Here is a 25,970-nt window from a genome sequence, read left to right on the forward strand (position 1 = left end):
AACAACAATTCTCCATTTTGATATTTTTTACTCTTATCTATTTACTATAAAGAGAAGCCTAAAACCTCTAAATTTTTCACCGTATGACAATCTTACATAGTAGTCTATCACCTAATTCACACTACTGTATTTTTTTGCTGTTGTCTAACTGTTGGTAATTTTTTCCAAGGTTTAAAGCTATACCAGTGTTGTCCAGGGGGGTAAAAACCCTTAAAAACAGGCAGAGAAATATTCTCGGTACTCTGGGTTCCTACAGATGGGCCACTCTTCTGCCTACATATGTATATATGTATATATGTATATATGTATATATGTATATATGTATATATGTATATATGTATATATGTATATATGTATATGTATATATATATATATATATATGTATATATGTATATGTGTATGTGTGTATTCCAATGCATCCTTAAGGAAAACAACAAAGCTGCTGTGCATTTTTATGTGTGTGTGAAAATTAACATGGTTTCAATAACTGCTTTAATTCTATCAAGTATTTAGGCAGTGTTGCTTTTAATTTTAGAACTTTGACATTAAAAAAAAAAAGGGAAACTGCAGTACTGGATTTCTAATCTTTTACATGACATGCTTCATGAATGCAAACTGCTCTACTTGATGGTTGAATTTAAGCCCCAGTTCTGCAAATCTCTTCACCATTTGCTTACCACTGAATACATGACAAGTCTTGCTGATGTCAGTGCAGTAATACCATCTCAACTCTGCTTTTTATAAAGCTTCCTGTTCCTTTTAAAATGAGTGTTTTATATCAATATGAAGCAGAAGTCATTTTACAATTTAAACTGCAATTAAACTACCCAATTATTGATAACCAACAATCTTTCTTTAGGATGCAGTAGACTAAAATAGGCCATACATGTGGTAAAATGAGAACACCAAAGCAGAAAAAATAACTCCAAAATGTTTTCCTCCTTGTGTAAAAGGGGTGGCATTGTTTCATTTTGACATGTGGCTATGCAGTGTAGGCATTCATTGCAATGGGTACCTTTGAGATGGATTATCTCTGGCCTTGTATCTATACTTTACTATACTTGGAATGAAAAGTATAGCTAAGTCCTATACCCTCAGACACCTGCCCTGCTGGAGGCTCTTCTTCAGCACAACAGCTTGAAATTCTGTTCTGCTCAGCATCATCCAAGTACAGATCAAGCTATTCTATCCAAGGCTTCCCATTGCTCTTGACATGGGCTGGAAATAATGGCCAAGTTTATTGCTGTGTTATTATTGCTCTAAGGTCAAGCTCCCAGCTCTTTCATCCATTCCCCTGCTCTCCCATTCTTTCATTTGTTCATCTTGACCCAACTCACACTTGTGAACTACATTGCATTTGTTAGATCAAGAGGCTGCCTGCCTGCCGTGCCTCAGAGCATTAAGTAGGGCAGTGGTCCTTTGGGTAAATGGAGCATGGTATGGAGAAATAAATGTTATTCTCTTCAGCCAAGAGTGAATGTGTGTGGTGTCTGTTGAACACATCTCTGACACTGATTTAACAGTTCTTTCTTCTTAATATGTATCACACATGCTCTCTCCCACTGCCAAGGTACAAAAGTTTAAATCACACCATGTAAAAGGTCAAATTTACTTCATTCTATCCTGCTTAGGTTACAGCTTTGGGCAGGCTACCAGGTGAATCTTTAAACTCTTTTTAAGGTAGTATTTTGACATTTATTTTCTCTACCTGGAAACATCATGATGAGAAAAATTTACTTTTTCAAGCTGCAACTACAATTCCCTAGTAGTTTTGCAATATTTCACAATTTACAAAGACCTATCAGATTGAGTCCATCTTATCACAAGAAATGCTGTAGCACACCGTACCCTGGTATAAATGTGATTATTTTCAAAGCAATCCAGTGGGCTCGAATCTGGTGTAGGCTTAAGTCTGTTTTTGAAAATAGCAGCAGAAGCTAAGGACAGGGTGTGTATACGGGCAAAGCAATAGGTGGCCCAGAGACAGGCCTCTCCACGGACTGCTGTGTGATTGGGCAAGTGTCAGCATCAGGGACATTGCTAGGCACTCGACAGCTCTCCAGGGTTTCTGATGTCCTTCTCTTCAGGAAGTCAGACTCTCTGTGTGTGGTCTTCTGTAATGAAGCAAAGAATGGTGTTATCTTCAGAGCACAACTAGATGACAAAACCAAGTAAATCTCTCTCTCTGCTTCAGCACATTAAGGAGAGAGGCTAGTAAGCTCAAGCCAAGGCCACACAGCTCCTCAAGTCCTCTTGGTCACATCAGGATCTTTGTTTCACTGGGTATTTTTTAAATAAAAATTTGGGAGGGTTATGAAGACAAAAATGACACAAGTGTTATGTTTCCTGCTGTGGTGTCAGCCTGAGATCTTCAAAGTGACCAGGAGCATAAGTGTTGCCTCCCACCAATGTCTCCTTACAAAGCCTGCCAGACAATGTCCTGCAGACAGTCGGTGGCAATGCTGTCTGCCTGGAGGCATTCGAATGCCTTGGACGTATTAAGCTGAGCAGACATTTTGTGTTTCTTGTGCCTAAGGCAGGATTAGCTGAGTTGATAATTGCCTGAACCTGAAGCCTAGCCCTCGGGCATGGCATTGGGACAGAATATCAACATACCACCTATTTCTAGATGGAAACTCTGTTGATACCTTCTGGTCTCTGAAGGAAAGAATGGTTTCTGCTGGTTTTGGGAAGGTTGGGAAGGAAGTGTTGCATTGCTGCTTGTGCTTTACTGAGAGCACTCACTGCTCAAAGCATGGTGATATCACCCAAGGTGTCAACAACACAGGAAGAACCTCAGTGGTAACAAGTCCCAAGCACTCAAAAAAGACAAAGATGATGCAGCCCAAGTGAAAATCGCCTTGAGATGGGTTAAAATCCTGTGGAGTAGCAGAAGCCATTTCCTTGATTTCGGAGATCTCTAAAGAGGCTTCCTCCCTGCTGCAGCTGCTGTTTTCCTGATCTCATGCCCTACTGCAGGCACAGTGCCTGAAAGGGAAGTAATCACTTTATGGTCCACTGTGGGATTCCCCAGCACCATTTACTGGCGATCAGTTTGACTGTATAAAGATGCTGAGGCCTTTAATTGGATTCAAAGCCATATTGTGACACTCATTAGACAGAAGATCACTGAAGTTTGCAGTAATGGGTTGTGACCTCGGGTGGGGATAGGGAAATCTGTCTATTTTTTTATTTCTGGGCTCTATGCTTCCATTCCCATGGCAGCCCCCATGCAGGTAATCCCCTGACACCACACTCCTTTGTGGATGGTCAGGTTCGATGCCTGTGTGTGGGAGATGTGAGCAGGTCACCCAGCAGTTCTCAGCCGCATCCAGGTTCAAGTCCCACCATTGCAGTGGCAGAGCCTGAATAACGCCCTGCGTTCCCTGTCTGAGGTGGGCATACAAGTGGGCTGAAATCTCAGAAAAGTCTTTTCCTGGGAGGGCAGAAGGGAGGGTGGTGGCGGCGGCGCTTTCCTGCCATCTAATGCTGACCTGTGTCCTGCTTCTTGCCTTGCAGGGACCTGTCACATCGGCTGGGCCTACTACTGCACGGGCGGCGGCGCGGTGGCTGCCATGCTGGTGTGCACCTGGCTCGCCTGCTTCTCGGGCAAGAAGCAGAAGCAATACCCCTACTGAGCCGGCCTGGGCACGGGCCCTGCCTGGCTCGCCCAGGTCTGCTGGACAACAACGACGGACAAGGAATTTTCAAGTGCTTTCTCTCAGGAGTGGGACGGCGGGCGGCCCAGGGTGGCAGGGAGGTGAAGGGTGGTGCAAAGCCACCCAGCTAGGCTGGGCAGGGACAGGCTCTCTCACCCAAGCCTGCTCAGGGTCTGCTCCACAAAAATATAAGCAAGGAAAACTCTGCTTTGGCAAATGGTGAAATTCTGCATGCACCAATTACTGAACAGGCTGGCGAGGGGCGGCAGTGCCCGCGTGCTGGGGTAGCGCCTGGCAGCCCCTCGGTGCGGCGCTCCCGAAAGCACACATGCACGCACAGATGTTGACCATGGCACAAAATAAGTAGAGAGGAAACTTTTTTTGGTGCGATTCTTCTTTGTTTTCCTTTTTTTTTTCTCTCCTTTTTTTTTTTTACTTCTCTCTGGTGGTTTAAGACTCGGTGTTGCAACACTTTTTAATCTATACATTAAACTTAATAAAAAGGACCAATAAGCCACTTTATCAGTATTTTGTATAATCTCTACACATTTTTCTTCCCCAAACATTTATCCACTGCTTATTCAGCCCTATATAACTTTTATTAAGCCTCTGTGTTTTCAGCATTATTACAAAATGCAACATAATTACTTGGCATATGTACCCTTCCTGTAGTCCTTTTATGAAATGCAGTAAATGGACGTTTTCCCATCCACTGGAAATCCCACTCACGGTACTGTAGAGCTCTGTTGGTTACGTACGACTAACAGCAAACTTCTTCCAGACATAGATTTCTGTTGCTGTTATGTTTAGCTCATTGATGTTGTATTGTGCTGTACCATGTTTATTATTTCAATATTCATTTTTGTAAAATATATATATATAATATGTGCTATTTTATGTTTGTATTTGAAAAATCTCTGTAAATAAATTTTTCCTTGATCAATACTTCCAATGCATGATTGTGCCAGTAGATGAAACAGTTCCTTCCCAAATCCCTATGGAAAAATTCTCAGAAACACTCATGACTTTTATAACCGTGCTATATCCTTTTACCCTGTAAAACACACACGTTTAGAGTTCAGTTATACTGCCTGAGGATAGACATCTACTGCCACCGGAGACATTCTGGCATATTCACATTTTTGCCTGTTGCTGTCAGGTGTCCTGAAGGATTTCAGCAACACTTTCCCCATTTTGTCCTGGCTGCTGTGGTCTCAGAATTTCACACAGAACTGTATATCCCAGTTTAGCCAACTGAAATAAGCCTTTACTTCCCTAAGGCCAGTAACTCTGATCAAATACCTACCAGGCAACATTCTCTGCACAGGACACTGGCACTGAACATAAAATAAATCTTAAAAAAATCAATATTTTATTTTCTTTATGTAAACCAATGTGAACTTAATTCATGGGAACTTGTAAGGGGTTTTCAGTCATAACATTAACTAATGTTATTCCCTTTCAAATTTGTTTTTCTGGTCCTGTTTTGCCAATATCACATTTCTGTCATATATATTTAAGTTAACATCTATGTTCCAGTTGCAGTTCTGGTGCTTAGTAACACTTAAGAGCTGAAAAAATCTGGCATCATGCCAGTGCTTTGTACATTGCACTGGGCAGATTTTCGGAGGAATGTGGAAATAACAATGTCAGCTTACAGTGATCAATCCTGATATCACTCAACAGAATTTTATCGAGTTTCATTATAGGCTAGGCACTATTTATTTGCTTTATGGTGCTGTGCAGTGAAAACAAAATTGTTCCTTACCGCTCCCAGATTAGCCCATAATAGCCCATCTCATCTGACTGCACTTCTGCTGAGGAGCACACCAGCCATGCTGTGGGGATTTTCCTCCCTGCATGTTCTTCCAGTGGCACCAGCAGCAGTGGGACATGCAGCTCTTCCCTCCAGATTGCAGGTTTAAGGCTCATCCCTTCATGTGAGCACTCAGGACCATACCCAAACCTGCTGCAGGAGGCCAGCAGCACCCCATATATTCTCACAGTAAGTATGAAATGTCCCTATTAGGATTGTGGATGGCTGCTTTATTAAAACTGAAGGAGATACAACCACAACTTTGACTGTGGCACCCCTGACTGCAGTCAGATCTTTGGCAGGTGTATCTGAATAGAAAAATGCCTTGTACAGTGCATTACTGTGGAGACATGCCTCTCCTTCCACTGAAACCGTGGCTGGCTATAAAAAGTTTCTGTGACCTGGCTATAAATACATTGTTACTATTCCACATTTGACTCTTACAAGGTTATATTCTGGACCATGCATCATGAAGAGCACTTTGACTTTTTTTAGATCTTCCTGTGCTTGGGTTCAGGCTTGATTTATCATGACAAACTGGAACTATGCAATTACTTCATGAAGAAAATTAGGGTTTTGTTGTGATGAAATACCATTATAGCATGACTCAATTTGTATACAATCTCCTTTTTTTTAATTTGGGCTTGAATAAAATGTCAATCTTTAATAATGAAGCCAATGACTTATGCTGCACCTGCTTTGAAGCTGTTTATCATATAGCCTTCAGCTGCTGTGATATGAATAAACCAATCACAGCTTAATTAGGTTTGTCCATATTTGTGCATTTTGGTTCTGATCTCCATTTTACACTGGAATATAAATACCATTTATTATCATGGTTATCAAGCCTCACAGCTACAAACTCTAATAACTTCGAACTGGCAAAAGATTGTTTTCGATTTCACAGTATGAAGCGCCAATGAAATATTTACAATATTTACCATGTTTAATTTTCCATTTATTTATTTTTGAAGATGAGGAGCTGGCCTTGAATTTGTCTAAACAAAAGAGGTAAGCTTGCTCACACTCCTAGGTCACTGAATTCCTCCCATGCCATTGCTGGCAATCGTATCCCATAATCCCGTCCATAAATTTATCAAGCTGTATTTTAGAACTATTTAAGCAGTTTCCCCCAGCAAATACATTTTGGAAATTTATTGCAAAATCTCATTCTTTGGGTGATTATACACTCCCTGTATTCCAGACCAGCCAGTGTTCTGGAGCTCACTGTCAATGCACATGTCAGAGGTCTTAGTCCACTTCCAAAAAACACTCTGGGAGCTTCAAGTTTGATCTGCCACTCCCAACTAATACAGGGGCTGTATATATGTAGAAACAAATCCTGTAATCACAGACTACTGTTCATTATCAGAAGCTGTTTTAGGACCACAGGATAATTCAGGTGGGAAACAACCTCAGAAGATCTGTGGTCCAACCCCCTTCCCAAGGCAGGGTCAGTCATAAGGCTACAACAGGTTGCTTAGGAGTTTACCTCATCCAGTGTTGAAAACCTCCAAGGATGGAGATGCACAACATCTCTGGGAAGCCTGTGCCACTGCCTGACTGTCCCAATAGGGAACGAGTTTTCCTTATAATTGGTCTCTGTTATCAATTAATGATGACTGTCTCTCATCCTCCTGTGAAGAATAACTAAGAGCTCATCTCCATCTCCTGCCACCTCCCCATGGGTGCTGGGTGGCGGGTCTTGGGTTGTTGTGTCCCCACCACATCTTTTCACCAGGCTCAGTAAGTCCTGGCCTCTATCACTGCAGGGCCTGCTTCCTTCACTCGTGCAAGACTTGGCATTTGTCCTGGTTGAATTTCGTAAGTTTCCTGCTGTGCCATTCCTCCAGACTGTCCCAGTCCTTATGGCTGGCAGCCCTACACCTCAGTATACTGCCTCATCCCCCCAGCTTGGTTTCATCTGAAAACTTGGTGAGAGCACACTGCTCCACTGGTGAAGCCATTGGACAGGACAAGTTCCAGAATAGATGCACTGCACTACAGGCATCCAGGTCCAATCAGGAAACTTGACCCTCTGAGCCTCGTCATCTAATCAGGCTTTTACCTCTCCATCCAGACTATATTAGCCCAAACTTGGTGCAAAAAACCTGGGAGCCTGTGTCAAAAGCCTTGCTAAAATCCATGCAAACAGCCACTGCTCTTCCCTCAGTCACAAATCCAGTCATTACACCATGGTGGGTCAGGAACAGCTTGTTCTGAATAAATATAACCTGACTGGAAACATATTTCATAAATAAGCTGGAGTGGGGCAAGTGGAGGTGGAAGAACTTGATGCAACTTTATTTACATAAGTTTAGTCTTTGGGAATAACTGCAGGAGAACACATTCCCCCACCCAAATCCCAGAAAGCTGGGGACTTTCCCTGTGCAGCTTAGTGTGCACTGCCAAGACTCCAGTCCCTAGCACTAACACAGTGTCTCCTGAGAGGGAAAATGCAAATTGTGTCATTCAAGCATTAAGTCCATCACATCTGCATAAATATGAGGCATGTGAAGGCCTGTCTGGAGTTTGAGAGAGCATTAAGCTATTTCTATCAAAAAAGTCATTGCTTTTTAAGACTTGCATATTAACAAACAAATTTTCACTATGTACTGTAGAGTTTGCTCTCTCTACTCAAAACACAAATATCTGTCTATGACAAAAAACCCCAGCCTTTAAAAATGTTTTGAAATTATATCTCCTGAGGTGGTTTAACCCCTCTATTTCCTTTTTCTTGAGGGAAAATCCAGAAATCAGTTGTAACTGCAATTTATCTGTCATTCATTGAAATAGTCTGTGAAAAATATCAAACTGAATGACAAGACAGATAATCTGTACATCAACATAAGCATTAATTTTGTTCTACATGCTTAACCTTTCAGAGAGACAATGGTGAAATTAGATACGTCTTTTTTTAGAAGTGACATTTAAGTGTAATCCCTTAAGCAGACAGGATTTTAAATACATGCTTTTGAGTATTAAGTTTTTTTATTATATTTCTTTAAATAATGATGGATCAGAGAAAATAAGGAAAATTTTGAGACAGTTTTAAGATCACTTGTCCTAGTGACAGGAAGGATGGTTATTAGGCTAAAATATAGATAGGTGGCCTTTTTTCATGTTCCTCGCCAAGAAACAAAATGTTCATTGAACATATATGGATATTTTAGCTGAGTAAAGACACGCTCTGACTCCTTCTGTGGACAATTTTGAGACCTTTTAGTCTGCTAGAAGTATCTGCTGTGAATGTCAGTATGTTAGGTATATATTCTATGTTATGCCAAGCATATTAAATTAGGTAAATGGAACATGATAGGAATTCTGAAAGAAACATATGGCACAGCTTCATTATATATATCTACGTTACTAGGGTCCAGTGCATTGCTGCCTGATTTCCTGGCTGCCTAAGAGCAAATGAACTATAAGTTACTCTGCTTTAAGCACCTTCCATCACACAGGGACATCTCATGACCCTCAAATAGCCCCTCAGCAGGTGCTGTGGCCCATACTGACCGTCACCAGATGCACGATCATCTCTAAATGTGTATCAAGGCTGATCGTCTCCCCAGTGGTAATAAATCAGTTCAGCTTGGTATGGCAATGGCAATGCAGCACTAGAGCACAGAAAAGCCCCATCTTACCTGAAGCTTGAATCAGATGCAGGTCTATGTTAGCAGGCTAAAAGCTGCTCATGCCTTGGGGATGGGAGGAAAGTTTGCTGTCACCATGGAATGCTCCTGTCTGCAGCAAGACTTGGCAGCCCAAGAAGTGAGTCTGTGAGTCTGTGGCCACTCAGGGAATTTTACAGACATTTTTCTTATGGGACACACATGGAAGCCAGTGCCTGGGTTCCCAAGCGAACACATTAAGGAAAAAGAGTGCTCCCATCTAGCTTGTCCCCCTCAGAGGCAGTCCCACCTGGGGCAGGGGGCAATGCCCGTGCACAGCTCCTGCAGCAGGCTTTGTATGAGACCACTGCACCAGCCCTGGCTCCAGGACAGAAGCCAAGGTGTTCCGTGTGCTCCATGTGCATTTGAAAACTGCATGCAGCCCTGCTCTGCATGCATTAATATCTTCATCCTCTTTTCATTCTCCAGGAGCTACAGGTAGCTTTGATTATCCTCATACCACCCAGGAAAATCTGTATTTAAGTACACTTAATAAAGAAATAAAGTACAATTGTTTGGCTTGTAGACAGTCATGCTGTAAAGCACTTCTGCTCCAGCTCATCACCAAAGAACTGAGTATTTCATCAACTAACAGGCAGCCAATTTCTACACAGGAGTGGGTGATTTTCTACAACTTACTCTGCCTCTAAGCCCAAGAATTTTACCTTGTTCTCTAAACCTCTGCCAGATGTGACCACTTTGCAAAACCTTGGGCTTTTGAAGGCATGGTAGCTGCTAAAGGGAAAGTAAGCTGTTCATGTGACTACTTTGTTTTCTGTTAAGGATTTCAGTCATTCCAATAGGTTTGGATCAAAGTTCATGACCCTGGTCCAAAAATTATAGGACCCTATGGCAAACAGTCCACTGACTGAACTCAGGCATGGATTCAATGGGAAAAATTCAGTAGCTATTCTTTATCTGGTTTTATATTATGTTTTGGTAAAGTATCTTTTTACCTATGGAAAAAATACAAACCTACCCAGACACACATTTTATAAGAAAAAAAAAACCCTATATCTTTCTTGGTTTTGTACTAAATGTTTCTTGTGATCTGAGAATTAACTAAAACAAGATTCTACAAAAGCAAAGTCTGTGTGGCACGTAATATTGGCAATTAGTATTTATTTAGGAGTAATATCTTCAAAGGTCAGAAGCTCTTAATAAAAAATGTTTTGTATTTATTTTTCAGATAAATGAACTGCTGGATTTGGATAATAAACACCTTTTTTGCAAAGCAAGCTAGCTGAGCATCCTTATCTTGCCTGTTCCAGAGAAAGAAAGTGCAAAGTGGATTAACAAACATAATGAACTTTTCAAAAGATATAAAACAAAATCTGCTATTGATGTCAGGCTGCAATTCTTTGCTGATATTACCAGGCTGGGTGGGTCCACAGGGACTCTTTCTACTGCCAAATTGAAATGATAAAGAATAGAAAGTAGAAACATAGCTTTGTACTGGGGGGTTTACTGACGACCCCACTACAGGGTAGTAGTAGATGCTCCACACATGTGACTCACTGTAGCTCAGTAACTCTCCATATGAAGCACTTGTATTATTGTCTTCCATATTATACCAACAACAGTATCAGTGAGCTTTCTATTTGACCAGCAATTTCCCAATTTATCAGTAGGACCCAAGTCCTACCTTAAAGCAAAGTAACTCCACTTTACAGTAAAAGTAAAGGACTTTCTTTCACTCAGTGGTGGTATCTTTTGGTAGGGAAATGGAGACAGGAAATCTCAGTTAAAATACAAGCTATAATTAGGATAGTGCATTTGAAATGATGAAGTGCTTCTTGCCTGGAGCTGTGTGGCTATATTAAGAATTGCAATGCAAGATATTTGTTTTCAAGTAGCTGTCAATGTATCATTTGTTTTCTACACTTCTGGGATTAATACCTAATTATGGTGCACACAGAAATTAAAAAGACATTAGAATGCTTTATTACACCTCCCTCTCTCTCTGGCTAAAATCAGAGCTCCCAGAAACTGCTTTGCCCTGCTCCTGCATGTTGGCTTCAGCAGGCCCGTGTGCCTTACAGCCACTGCAGGAAGTGCCTCTACTCAAAGCCAAGCTTGTGAGCAGGGTACTTGCTTCTGTTCCCCACATCACACTCTCCAGACCTCTGCTACAGCTTGCTGCTGCAGGGCATGGCTGTCACTTCTGGAAGATTTCAAGCTGTTTCTCACTAAATGATCAGAGTACCTTGTTTTGGGATAATCCATTACTAAAAGATTAAGTGTTTCATTTCCAGAGCAGTTTTTACACCCCACTCTCTTGAAGACCACTGAACAACACTGACCTAGTAGTACCTGTCATCACTAATACCTATTCTATTTTTTTTTTAAGTCCTGGGTCAACAGTACCAGGAGAAGTCACACCATGGGCAACAAACCCATGTGTGGTAAGAGGGAAGAAGTTAACTTTTTAGAAGTAGCATGTTGAAAGTAAAGGCAGCCATGCCCAGATGTGCAGTGACATTTCAAAGAGGAATCACATTAAATGTTTAGCTCTGCAATGAAATATTAATCAATCTGCATTTGCTGTCAATGTGTAGCAGTGGTATTCACCTCTCTCAGAAGAGTTACTCTGATTTTGTCATGTACTGGTGAGCAGTTTCACGGCTCCTCTGTCTGTAGGTTGTTATGCCTGCTCATACTGTCAATATCAAGGAATGTGAATTATAGGGCAGCTTTCTGGGCTAGCCTTACTCTCAAGGACATTCTGAAAGATATTTTAGCTAATAGAGCTAGATCACCGAAGCATACCTTTCCAGGAGCTGATTTTGTGTGACCTGTGACTTGCAGTGTAACTATGCTTAACTTGCAGCTATCAAACCAGCAATCAGAGACCTAACAGATGACTAGATAGAAACTGCTGAAAAATGATAGCTGTCAGCAAGTAATACAAGCTGAAAACTTGTTTTTAAGCAATGTTGATATGAAAACTTAGGCACTTGTATGAAAATAACTGGTATAGAAATTCCAAACATGTATATCAGCAGATTGTTGATACTCAGTTTTTTAGTAACTTCTGTTCCAGGTAATAGATGTGGTTTTGTTTCCAGCTTATCCAATATTAGGAAGATTGAGGTCTAATTAAATGTTTATTAAGCCTTGCACTTCTCCATTCTTCCCTCCTTTCCATTTTTTATTCCTACAAGACATTGATGTTCCTGGTGGAAGCCATTGTATTCACCAGTATACTGTCACTCCATACCTGGACATTTCAGGACTGTTTTTTTGAACAAAGTCAAACGCTTTTTACAAAAGATTCAGCAGCCTATTTCATATGCAGCTTCCTTTGGGAGCCACAGCAAAACTCCTGTGAATGCAGCACTCAGTACTGGGTGCTTCATTGGCCTACATAATTAGGAAACATTGCTACTGGAACCTTGTTCAGACAGATGATTTCAACAGTCAAGAAGTAAATGTACTTACAAGCAAAGCCTGCTGTTCCTTTTTCATTGCCTCTCAGACAGCAGGACCATTCAGAGCTGCCTCAGCACAATTACAAAATGTTCTGAGCTGCTTGGAGCCATTTCAGTCAATCTGAACATTTATTTCCTTTCATGGCAATGCAGAGTGAAGGTGCTGACAGACCCTAAATATATTGCTCAAGCTATACAGCAATTCACAACCCAGCTTCTGGGGCAGGTGGTTTTAAGCTGTTCAGTGTTTTAAGTAGCACAGGTATTGCTCCCTCATGCTGATACTTTAACCAGCTATGACACTGTGGATGGGGAGAGATCTCAGAAGCAGTGGTAAACTGGAGATCTTCTTTTTCTCCTTTACATCATGGGCTCAAGGAGAGGCCAGGGTACCTGACACCTGATGACTGTAGACCACTGAATGTACAAGATGAGCAAATAAGAAAAGTGATTGATAACTTTTCTGCACACCTTGGATGGCATTTCTGACAGCAGCTAAACTGGAAAGGTGACAGCCTTGGACTCTGACTGCCAGCCTAACTGCCCTGACTACCAGCTGAGCTTCAGGACACCACGAAAAGATGTCATCCTCCCAATAAAGAGGAAACATTCTCCATATTAGCACTATTTTTTTTTCCTGCCTACTTACCTCTAGCTTTGCATCTGTTTATGTCTCACCAATCTCCTTACTAATTCAATTTTCTGAATCACCACCAGTATCTACAGCCACCTTTGTTTTCTTAATGGGTTAAAAAAGGAAAAAAACACCTGTGTTGCTCAGGCTTAATTGTATAAAAGATCTCCCCCTCCAAAAAGCAAGTGAGGCTGAAAAATGTCCTGAAGACCCTTTTAGTGCCTAAGAGGCATGCGTTGTGGCAACTGTTTACTGTCTCCTGAGTAATGGAATCTGTGATAAGCAATTTGTTTTGTAGGGAAACAATGTCACCTCAAGTAGCTGAAGGATATAGTAATGACTTCCCCACATTGTCAGCTATGTCAGTTCCCTTTTCTCTCTTGGCTTCTTGATACAGGTACATTTCTGTATCAAAAATTAGTACAAGTTAAACAGCAAATGGCCACAAACATGTTAAGTATGCTCCTGCAATACTTCGAGGATGTAGCTGTTGACTTTACCAATATAAAAATTAGAATCTGGTAGAAACCTATGCTTTTTGCACAGAATATGAGAGCTGGCTTTTGGATGATAGGCCCCATTGCATTATTATTCCTAAGGCCTGAGGATGTTTCTTTTCTGGGACCTGACAGAACTTGAGGTTTCTTAAGGAGACTTTGGATTATAGGCACAGCATGGGCTCTGTCTTGTGAGCCTTGTCTAATGAAAAAAGTCAAGGAATTCTCCACTGTCGTCTGATTTCAGTTCAGGACTAAACCTCCAAAAATCTCCATAACACTGGGAGATTCCACAGCTTTTTTGATTTGTGGATCAACTGCCTGTGGAGAAGGGGCATCTAAAAATAGCTGAATGATGAACCGACATGCAGGGGAGCTTTAGCAATGGAGGAGCAACCTGAGGGAGGCAAGAAGAAAATTGGACTGCCTTCTGAAATGTTACTGCTGCTGACAAAGTACCCACTTATTCTTAGCATCCTACAGTTCAGCACAAAAGGGCTGAATTTAGAGGGAAGCAACAGATTTCTCATATCAGTGTATCTTATACACTCAGCTATGCTAAATTAAAACCACTAAATGAACAATATTGAGACTTCTCTGAGCAGTGGCTCATGGCCTTCGGCATGTACACTCTGAGAATTGAGATAAACTAGCCTTGGCATTCCAAGAGGACCAGAGCATGACAAACTGAAAGTGAGCACAGGCTGATACAACCCCTGGGGTATCAGGATCTACACAGCACTTACAAGCATAGTCAGGGAACTGTGCACAAATGTGAGACCTCGCATGGCTGGAACTAGAGAAGCAGGCTGATCTGGGGATGGTTTTGGTCCCAAGGTAGCCAGGGTGTGCCTACTGGATGCTGTCTCCTATCTGGTGAGCATGATGTGACCCTCTTCATGGCAGCATGTGTCACCAGAGCCACCCAGCTCCTGCTCTGCTCTCTTCCAGGACATGTGACTCTGGTGGGTTTACTGTGGCTTTCTTTTTGTCTCACCTAGCCCAGGCAGTCCATGCTGAAAGCAACTCTGCAGGGCTCTAGAAAAGCCCTATGCCTTCACACAGAGAAGAGAGGACATGCAGCAAGGCAACCTACTTTGCTGAGCAGCTCTTAGCGTCATTTCACCATGGGACCATGCAAAAAGGACACAAGGGCGGCAAAGGAGCCCACTGAATAAATGTCTTTAATGAAGATTAAGCATCTTTCTTGGCACTCATGTCAACATATGCAGAATTTTTTCATTGGTGGGTCTCAATGGACTTTGAGAAGATGCCTAGTGCCTCTCCCCATTTGAGAGACAGGGAAAATGAGGCAGACACATGTAATATTGCCAAGAGCCCCCTGTGCAAGCAAAGGCAGAGCCAGACCTATGAACCAGGCTCTATAAAACAATTTCCTTTTGCATGAAGCATCACTGCTTTCTGGTGGGGTCTTCACCTGCATCTTCCAGGTTTTCTGTATGTGCCTTGACCAACAGCTTCCAAAGTTTTCCTTCTATTTAAATGTTCCTCTGAGCAGAGAAATTTCCTTCCAGGTGACGTCTGACTTGACACCACTTCTCTTTCTGGATGGGGTTGCTATGACAGCTGCTCCCGGTTTGGCAAATCGTCATCTTGCCAGTCCTCTGCAAACACAACTCTTGCATATCTTGTATTCTCTGGGAAATCAAAATATGCTCCTGTTTTTAGTCTTTTAATCTTCTCATATCTGTGTCTCCTTTTGTTTGGAATCAGTGATGTTAAAGCAGACTTGTGCTGCCAATATTTTAACAGCAGGTTTCATAAAAAATATCCCCACCTCAGCCAATGATGGATTTGGAGTACTGTATTGCTTAGGTTGCTCAGAAGAGAGGCTGGAGAATATACTTTTATGGTTTGCCTTTGAAGCAAAAACTCTTTCACATAAAAATCAGGAAGTCAACATTACTTAGAAAATAAATGCAGCTTAAGTGCTCTTAACTGGAAGTAGTTAGCATAAACCTTCCTTCTAAGAAATCTGCTGGGCATTTTTCTGATTCTGTGAACTGGAGTTTTGGATGGACTGGCAGAATGCCTGTGTGTGCAGGAGTGGTCACTCAAAGGTGCTAGGAAAAGTTATTTTAGCAAATGTTACAGCCCCCAGGGATATATATTCGTTCACTGTCCCTTGTTGCCATGTGAAGCACACAAACACACATAACACACGGGCATTATCTTTGTTTAAATTCTTGTCAGCTCTGGTCCGCACATCTCCACACTGTTAAATGAATTAAACTCAGATTTCCCTTGCCCCCTGACTTACCTACATTGATTTGCATGTTAATAACTTTCCTCCCCTCAGCCAGTTTGTTCTACCCTTTTCTTGATTTGCTCTCCTCAGTAATTTTGATTGAGTTCCTTGCCCTCAGCTCAGTGTACTGGGAAGAAACTGAAGCAAGGTGATGCAGGGGAGCAGGTGACTCTGGTGACTGTTTCACCACCATTGTCACTTCACTGGTCAAAGCCACGATGATCAAGCTGACTGTCCTGGATGCTTTGGATGCCTGCCAGGGATGGATACTGTTCTACCCATCTTCTCAGAACCCCGGTTTTCAGTATCTGACTTAGGTGCATTCTGCAGGCATTTTTGTGTTGCTCATCCCTGAACCCTCATGGCTCCTTCTGTTCTGTAACTCTTCCCTCCCCATTCTCAACAAAGGTTAGCTTTTAGCTTAGATCCCAGCCTATCCTGACTGAGGAAGTCAGCTGAGAGAATGACCAAGTGTAGAAATAGCTGTTCACCCACACCTATGCCTTCCAGAAGCTGTAAGACAAAACTAGCTCCTCTAAACCAACAGCTTTGTCCTGCAAGCAACCAGTCAGCTGTGCAAGGATCATTCTGCCTATCTGCTGGCAACTTGTGTGAATAGTCTGAGTCTGAGCAGAACTCCTCATGGGAGGAAGCTTTCCAGTGCCAAAGCAGAGAAGGCTGGCTGTGCGCCACAGCCCCCAGCAAGTTCTGTGAAAAACATGCAGCTACTGGTCCACTGAATCTGGTCCTTTGTGTCTTTGCACATTGCTTCATTGGCTGGGGGCATGCTTTCAGAGCGTGTGTTTGGGGCAGGAGGGAAGCTGCTGCCATTGTTGTACAGTTTCAGTTGGGTTTTCTCAACTTCCTGGTTGACTGCCAAGGACTATGAGGCTTAATTTCCCACCTTTGAGTTTCTCTCCCCCTCAGGATCCTTCCATCTGCTGCATTTCATGTTGCCCAGGTAAAGCTATGCTTTCCAGCCTTCCCCTTCCAAAAATACTGCAGAGTTTGTTTTGGTTCCTCCAGATTGTGCTGGCTTTGACTCTGTGTACTGTGACTACTGACTCATGGTCCTGCTGGTCACCTCTATCTGATTCCAAAGTTTTCATTATCTTCTGCTCTTTGCAGCTCTGTGCAGACACATTCGCCTCATAAAACTTAGCAATCTGTTAATGTGGCCACTGTAGAGATCAGCATTTATAATTAGTAACATCACTCATTGGTGCAGGATTTTTTTCAGTAAAGGAAGTCTAAAAAAAAAGATCATCAGTTGTTCCCATGTTTTTTCTCTTCATGGACCACAGAGAAAAATATTCCACTGAGATTTCATAAGCAAGAAAACTGAACTATGTGTTTGGGGGTTTTTAATTTTTATTTTGCATACATTTCCCACGCTCTTAGATTAAAAAATATCTGACATGTATTCCAATATGTTATTTGCTGAGCGCTTTTAAGCGAGCCTAGAATTGTGCACAGAGGAACTGAGAACCTGAACACATGACAGAGTGGAATTATCTTTATCCTGAGTCCTCCTTGCAGGATGTAAAAGAAAGCCAAGTCTCATTTAGGGCATTGTCTTCATGTCTTCACGGGAATCTTTGCATATACAAAAGGCCAGGTTAGCTGATAGGACCTCAGTGGATCAGGTGCATCTGACCAACTTAAAGCAGAGACCCTTTGACAAGCCTCATGTTGTAGCTACAACTCAGTGATATCCCAGTTTAGGGCAAGCACAGCTCTCACTTCAAAGCTTGTTCACTCACCGGTGGGCAGCAGGAACCAAATCTGTGAGCCCAGCAGCTGGGATGGTGCTGTGGTTTAACCAAGCTGCTCGTTCACTCAACTGCCCCCACCCTGGTGGGATTGGGAGGAGCACTGGAAAAAGGTAAAACCCAAGTTCTTATCTTGAGATAAGAACAGTTCAGTAATTGAAATAAAGTATAATAATAATGATGTCGTTGATGATGATGACGATGATGATGAAAAGGAGAGAAAGAGAAAGGAATAAACCCCAAAAGACAAATAATGTACAGTAAAATTGCTTACCACCCACTTATAAATGCCCAGTCAGGCCCTGAGCAGCAATCACTCCTTTCCAGACAGCTCCCCAATTCATATACTGGGCATGACATTCTATGGTATGGAATATCCTTTTGGAGAGTTTGGGTGGTTTGGTGAGTTTGGGTCACCTGTCCTGGCCATTCTCCCTCCCAGCCTCTCGTGCACCTGCCCATGGCAGAGCATGAGACACTGAGATGTCCTTGGCTTAGGGTGAGCACTGCTCAGCAACAACCAAAACATCAGCGTGTTATCAACATTATCCTCATACTAACCCCAAAACTCAGCACTGTACCAGCTACTAAGAACAGAATTTACTCTATTCATGCCAAAACCAGTACGGATGGTTGGGATGACAACTTGCTTCACGTGCCCAGTACCCATGTGAAACCTTGCAGATCCCTTATCTGTTTCTCACCTGAGGATCAGAGGCCTTCAAATAAAACAAAACCCAAGATTAAAACCCCTTCCCTTGGAAGACTGCCAGACCACATTCTACCCTCCCATTCTTCTTTTACCTTCAAGCTGGCCTTATTGCATACATTCATTATTCGTTCCCTCTATCCCAGTTGTGCACGCAGCTGGTGAGGCTTAGCAGCCACCTGGGCCAAACCTGGCCCACTGCTCCCACTGCCTGCTCCATGTTCCCTGCACCATGCCCACACCCCAGTGCTGGCTCTGCATGGGGTGGGATGGTTGCCACACACTGTCATCCTCCTGTCCCTGCTGGGTGCTCTTGGGGTACCCACCCATCGATTGTACCAAAGCACAGATTGAACACGGCAGGTGCCAGAGCTTTTGGTAATTGCACCCCAAGGCTATGAAATTCTCTGACAGCAAATCACGCTGCCAAACACGGGCTGCAGCATTTCCCCCTGCTGAAGCATGTTGGGCAGCACAGTTGGCGTTCATGCCCTTTCAATCTGACAGCACAGTGTCAGCCCAGGAGGGGCAAAGCTGTTTTATGAAGACGTCTGCTGCCTTTTCAGCTGCCAGCAAATACAAGGATTAGGATTCTTTGCCATTCCCTTCATTCGCTGTCAACTCTTTCTTGTATCAGGTTTTTGGTCAGAATTTACTGCAATTCAGGTGTCACTGACAGCTATATCCCATGTCTGCTATACCCAGGTTTCAAACAGAGCAAAACTTTATTGCTGAACATTATAGACTTGTTCGTCCCATGTGAAGATGGGGAAAAAAAGAGGGAGTAAGAGACAGGGCCATGGAGTTCTGGCTCCAGGTGGCTGGCTCCCAAGTGAAGATAAGTCTTTCTGATCAACCCTTAGCTGATATGTTTAATTATCCTTGCTTCATCATTGTTGATCATGTTTCTTTGCCTCTGGGTCTTGTAAGGATCATAGCTAACATACCATCTTAGTGAAGAGCAAGCACCATGCCTGTGGTATTACCCAGATTGCTAGAAATGGATTCATGGTCATTTTCCTGAATATTTTCTGTATTGCTAGTTAATGTAAACACTCCCAGGTCAGCAGAATTTCATCATCACACTGGACATCATGGTGTTTTTTCCCTGTCAGAAACCGCCTCGACATCCAGGGCAGAAAAACAACGCAAGAGGCCCAATGATGAGAAGGAAATACAGATGTGAGCTGAGGACCTGAAAAGAGCCTGGGGATGTAACTGTGAACACTGAGCTTTTGGTGTCTGATCCGTGGATACTGTCCAAAGGACTGAAAAATAAACATCTTTAACAATGGCTGGAGTGGGGACTGTCATTCCTTATGGCTTTTTTATTAGGACACAAGCAATATATCCAACAACTGCAGCATTGCCAAGGTCTCACTGTGAAATCAGAAGGATGTGATACTGTTGTCTGTCAAACTTTTCGAGTATACCAGTTGAACACTGGACTATGCTCTAAATATTTTCTCTGCTTTTGTTGAATACGCTTGTGTGTCCAACATGAATTTGCTGAAGCTGTGTTAGGAGCAACTTTTTAAAAAACTCAGATGGACAATTCTTGTCACTTCTCTAGTTTTTTTCTTTTTTGTTCCTGGTTACCCAAGAAAGCGGCAACAACTCCTTTAGTGGCCATGCATATGTCTGTACTGGAAGAGGACCAGGGGCTCTCCACTGTGCTTTGGAGTACGGTGAGAGAGGTTTGTGTGGCTGTGGCAGGGCATGTCCTGTCTCCATGGAGGCTCTGCAGCTGCAGGTGGGATTCACCCCCAGGGCAGGTTGATCTCCAGCCTTATCAAGTCACCAAGGGTCTCTCAATCTGTCTCAAGGTTTCCTGGTGGCCTTTGATGTATACCAAAAGGAGGGAGATCTGGATGCAGCAGGTACGAGTAGAAAGGAGGCCTTTGTATCAGCTTGGAAATAAACACAAATTCTCATTCAGAAACATTATACAGGCAGTAGATTGATTTGACACCCTTAGGAGTTAAACCAAAGTTGCAAATATTTGGACTCAGGGCAGTAGGTAAACCCAGAGATTCTGGACTTCAGAGATGGGTAGGCTGGCAAAGTGCCTGCAGTTTTAATCTGACTTCACTTTGTCTGCATGGTTAGGGATTAATCTCCATACTATAGCTTTTCCACCCAGGAACAGGAAATGTTATTCGCCTGTGTCAGAGAGGTGTTCATGAGGATTAACAGGGATTTGGGGGTTTTATATAACAGATTCACAGAATACTCTGAGTTGGAAGGGACCCACAAAGATCATCAAGCCCAACTCTTAAACAAATGGCCCACAGAGGGACTGAACCCCCAACCCTAGTGTTGTTAGCACCAGGGTCTGACCAGCTGAGCTCAGCTCATAGACCTAGAGGCAAGGGTTTTATGTGACCTAAGGCTGAGCATGAAATAAGACTGGCCTTGCTATATGCTTCCATTTGAAATATTGGCATCAGAGCCATGACGTTTTGGAACCAAGTTTCTCTTTCCCCCCCTTGTTTTTCTTGCCATGGAGACTGAGGGGCTGTAACACTGCCATGGCCCTGACCTATCCTTGAACAAGGGGATTTTGGTTTTCTGTAACCTCCCACTGGAGAATGCAAAACTCTCAGTGCATTGGCATCAAAGATTTGGCAGCAAGGAAGGAGCCAAGTGGTTTGGTTGACTTAGTTCTGCTTTGGTCTGACCTGTCTCCCACAGAAAGATTCATGGAAGAAGTTCTCTACCTTAACACTTTTGGGTGAATAATTAGCACTGAAGTGGCTGCCTATGCCACAGTGTCTGGGAGCTTCTTCCCTTCCACAAAGCTGTCCAAGCTGTTTCTTGACACCACTGTACCCAGCGAGGACAGGCACATTTCTCCCTTTCCCCTGCTCCAGTGCATTTTTGCTACCACAATCCCTTCAAACCAGAGTCATGGCACACATTGACTTGATGTGGCAGCAGCCCACTGAAAGACATACTCTGATGAAAAGGAATTCCACAGCCAATAAAAAAAGATGTTAAGCCCTTGAGAAGACCCTGCTCTGACTGAAATCCCAGGCTCTAATATAGTTTGGATTGGAAGGGACCTTAAACATCATCCAGTTCCAACCCCCTTGCCATGGAAGGGACACCTTCCACCAGACAAGGTTGCTCAAAACCCCATTTTAGCCTGGCCTTGGAACACTTCCAGGGATGGGGAACCAATGACTTCTCTGGGCAACCTGTGCCAGTGTCTCATTACTTCCAGAGTGAAAAATTTCTTCCTAATATCTAATCTAAAGCTACCCTCTTTCAGTTTAAAGACATTCCCCTGTGCCCTATCACTACATGTCCTTGTAAATATCCTGGGGTGTGTTCAGATGGGCAGAGAAGATCCCTATTTCTCTGCCTTAGCACAAGTGTACAATAAACACAGCTTTTTAAGGACTGATAAGCCTCAGAAGAAAGTGTTACCTGTCAGGCTGTCCCAGCTGGCCCCTGTGCCAGTAGAGAGACATTCCATGGGAGCAGGAGGCTTGCTCACGCTTTATTCCTAAACATCCTCCATAGTCCTTTGAGAAAGCATTCAATACGAAGAGCCTTTCCCTCCATGCAAGCTCTAATGTATTGCAGTGACAATAATGTATTATGTAGATTTTATGGATCACTTATACAAATTACAGTGAAACTTCAGCCTTGACTGTGGTTTAAAATAGACTCTGAAATAACAATACAGCAGTAACAGCAATAAAAACAACAGCAGCAATAATAATGAATAGATAAAAAATTATCCATTAAGGTTCCTCCTCTCTACAAGTACTGGATAATAAAGAGGTATTTTTAGCCTGAAAATTATTTAATATAGCTTTATCTTTATTCTTTATGGTTTCAAATATATTTGTAAGGTTCACAGAGCATTTTAAGACATGGAAAAACCACATTTTCTTCTGAGCCATCAGATTACTCTTGTATGAAAAAGAGGTATTTAGATTTGTGTTTTTCAGTTTGTTGAAACACATTATCCTGCAGAGGAAAATGTCTCTTTTTAAAAATGCAGTGTATTAGACGTCCCTTAGAAGGAAATTCTTGGCACAGAAGTTTCACTGCCAATGTAAGAAACCTATGGAAGTGCATATCCATATTGTAGTGACTATAGTTAGGACTCCTCCCTCAAAACAAAGCCCTGAATCTTGTTTATCCAACGACTTTAGGCAGTGCTGCTAAAAAACTTTTACAAATGACTTTATATGCAAAGTATTCTTCCTGTATCACCTGAAAGCAGTCATCTATCTTTCTTCTGCCTTTGCCCAGTGAAACTTTTTTAAAAAAATTATTCAGTTCACACCAGGCCTGTTTCTCCTTTGCCTTCTGACTGATGCACTTTGCTGAAATTGCAGGCAAATCCTCACAGCACAAGTGGCAGCATTCTGTGAATAGTCATGAGTGAACTCCCTCCCAAATCTAAGCAACTGGACCTTTCAGAGGACTTGAAAAATGTAATGCCTCTGCCTCTTCTCCCAACTGTTATCACCTTTTTCATGCTTATGGGTGATATGTGGCAAGAGGCACAGAAGGATGGTTTCCTGCCTCCCCCCTAACGGAAATATTCCATAAATTTCTTTAGAGTATTACTTTTTCCACTTCACAAAAATATTTCAGAATAATTCCTAACTGGAACTAAAATAAGAATATAAAACACCATTTTTACCCAAAGATGTCAAAAAATGGGGGCATTACTGACTACATATGTACATTTTCTTTTCCTCTTTTTATTTTTTTTTGTGTGGGTTTTTTGTGGTTTATTTTGGGTTTTTGGGGGTTTGCGATTTTTTTTTTTTTTGTTAAATCAGCTGGGTATTTATTAGCTCAGCAAAGGTATCCTAGTGCTTTGAAACTCCTAAATGTTTTAAAGATATTTCCTCCCATTCAAAGAACTGATATGTTTGTTTGAATTGTTACCTAGCAAAGATGGATGGGTTCATTAGGAAAAGCCCACAAGTATTCAGATGCAGGAGGTCAGGTTGGAAAGGGTGGATGCCTTTACTTACAGGCAGGACCCTGAAACATGGCAATCAAAAATTGGTGGCAAAGCAAGCCTGTGAAACAAGGGCACACACCAGGGGTCGACACAGCCACAAAAACTTGGTTGCCATGGCATGTAGAGTAAATATTACTGGGAGCTTCTGATGGCATGTCTGCAGCTCCTCTGCCTTTTGTTGCTTGACGTGCTTTCTTATAGCTAAAACATGATAGAGAGAACTGGTTAGAGTATCCAACTTGATTAATAACCTCTTTTCTCTGCAAAACTACTGTTGGTCACATTCACAAACTAATCTTTAATATAGCTGAATGCTGCAGAAGGATACAATAATTTCTAACTGCAACTGTTCGTAGGTAAACTGAGCTACCAGTGCAAAGTCCTCAGCACTACAGCTACTTCTGCAAATTACAGGCTTTTGTGTCATACAATTAGAGTCAGATGCCTCATAGTAGGAATTATGTCACTTAATAGTGAGTGTCTGAATGATAGATGCTTACATCTTAGATAATCGTTGATTTGAGTGAAGTAGGCTTTTTAAGGGCTTGATCCTAATTTAACTCCTTACGTTAGGCTGAAATGAATGATTCCTGATCTATATTCCTTGGGAGTGCCTGTTTCTGAAAGAGCTTGATGGTGTTTATCAGATTAACTCTGTACCTGGTCACAGAGCCTCCATTTGTACACATGAAAAAACCTAGGTCAGTGTCCCCCGGTGCTGACATGTGCTTGCCTGTATCCCTTTCCAGCAGGCTCCTTGGCAGGGTTTTCATTTATGACAACCCACACTCTCCCAGTCTTTGCCCAGGCACAGCCCTGTGATTGACTTGTTCATATGGATATTGTCATAGGGAGGGCTTAGTTCACGGCTTAGTGAAGCAAAGAGAGTGTACCTGCATGGACATGAGGATACCAGCCTACTTGGACTTGGGACCCATGTATACCTCACTGACGGCCCTAGGGCTAGCTTTCTATGTGCTTGGATTTCTTGAAAACAGCTAAAATTGGAACAGCCCTGCATGTGATTTGGTTTGGTATGCTGAGGTCCATTTCCCTCTGTGGAGGTCTTTGAGACCGTGGCATGTGCTCATCCAAGAAAAATGATGACCTGCCATCCTTTCCTGAACTCCCCATCACCTGAGCGATGCGGGGTGCAGATGATGCCCTGGGGCATCCTGCGGCTGTGCTGAGTATTTGTGGCATCCCAGCAGATCTGACCATCGCCCTCCCTTGGTCAGGCTCTAACCTTGGCTTTGACATGGAAACAATTTGGTGCCTTCAGCAGGTGGCATCAGATGCTTGAAGCAGGCAAACAGGCACTGGCTGGCTCCATGTGTCTCACTGCAGTTGTCTCTCAAGGATCGCCATCAGCTCCAGTTCTGAAGGATGACCCTCAATACACCTTACAAATGGTGAGGTGCTGTTAATTGGACTGCTCTGGCTGTTCCTGCTCTCTGAGAACACTGGATACTCTCAGGACTCTTGGCTTCAGCAAATTCCCTGGGCAAAGAAGCACATTTGAGTTTCTCACTATTTTCCTTGACTGCCTTGTCTTTACATCATGAGGCAGGAGGAATAGAAAGTCTGGCACCATGTTACTCATTGTATTATACCTCTTTTATCCAGTGCTGAGACACCAATTTGGGGTTTATTCCAGCTCCTGTTCTTTTGTCATCTCATTCTTCTGGAGTACCTGATCATGGCTATCAGGCAGGAGAGACAGGGAACCACTCACTTGGTTGAAATTGAGGCAATTATCATTCTGATTGCCTTCAATCTCCTCCTTTTAATTAGTTGCTCCTTCCTAACTGCTAGATGCATGGACTCTACACAGGCTTGTGCCTTCACTTATACTTTAATTAATCTCTATTAATGTTTACTCTTTGCTGTTAGAAGGTGTTTGTCCTTTGAACACCACCTTGGGTGTCACACTCTAATTTATGCTGCTGTTTGCTGGTTTTATTGGAATTAGAATTGTACCTATTCAAGGAGTTTTGTTGGGCTGGTGTTGAACAGCTGCAACCCTGAAGCAGAAAGCACTGTGTGTCTGCCAGCATGAAAAGTGATACGTACAATGAAGTGCGGCATGCAAAGATTGCAATTAAATACTCTGATTAAGGTTTGATGTTGCAAGAACACGCTCCTCTATAGACATTGTAAAGTCCTTTTTCTCCTTGCTTTTGTGTGTAAGCTAAAAGTGCATTCCTGATGATGACAGGAATCACTAAGGAACACAAATCTGGTGTTCCCTTCTCAAGCTATACTTACTCCTAACAACTCCCATGCTACAGCAAGAGATTTCTCATCCACTGCTTGGCAGCACACGATTTGCACTGCCATGGTTTAGCTAATTAGCTGTCAACATATTCAGAGTCCACATCTGCAGCTTTATTACCAGAATGAAAGCCACATGAATCTTCTTTTTTTTGGTGGGTTTTGTCATTTTTCTTCTAATATAAGGCCTTTGGACCTTTTGGATTTTCTATTTTTATCATCATTTCCACAGCTCTATGTCA

At 42.5% G+C, this 25,970-nt stretch overlaps 1 protein-coding gene across 1 annotated transcript in view; it reads left to right on the plus strand.

Annotated features, from left to right (window-relative positions):
- Positions 1-4,604, plus strand: part of LHFPL6 (LHFPL tetraspan subfamily member 6) — a 140,146-nt gene extending 135,542 nt beyond the window's left edge. The window contains exon 4 of the mRNA XM_069030278.1: positions 3,520-4,604. Within this exon, the coding sequence (XP_068886379.1) occupies positions 3,520-3,638 (119 nt within the window). The 3' untranslated portion in view covers positions 3,639-4,604. The remainder of the gene's footprint in view (positions 1-3,519) is intronic.
- Positions 4,605-25,970: the final 21,366 nt, after the last annotated feature.

The sequence above is a fragment of the Aphelocoma coerulescens genome, chromosome 1 (genome assembly GCF_041296385.1).
Source record: "Aphelocoma coerulescens isolate FSJ_1873_10779 chromosome 1, UR_Acoe_1.0, whole genome shotgun sequence".
NCBI classification, from domain to species: Eukaryota; Metazoa; Chordata; class Aves; order Passeriformes; family Corvidae; genus Aphelocoma; species Aphelocoma coerulescens.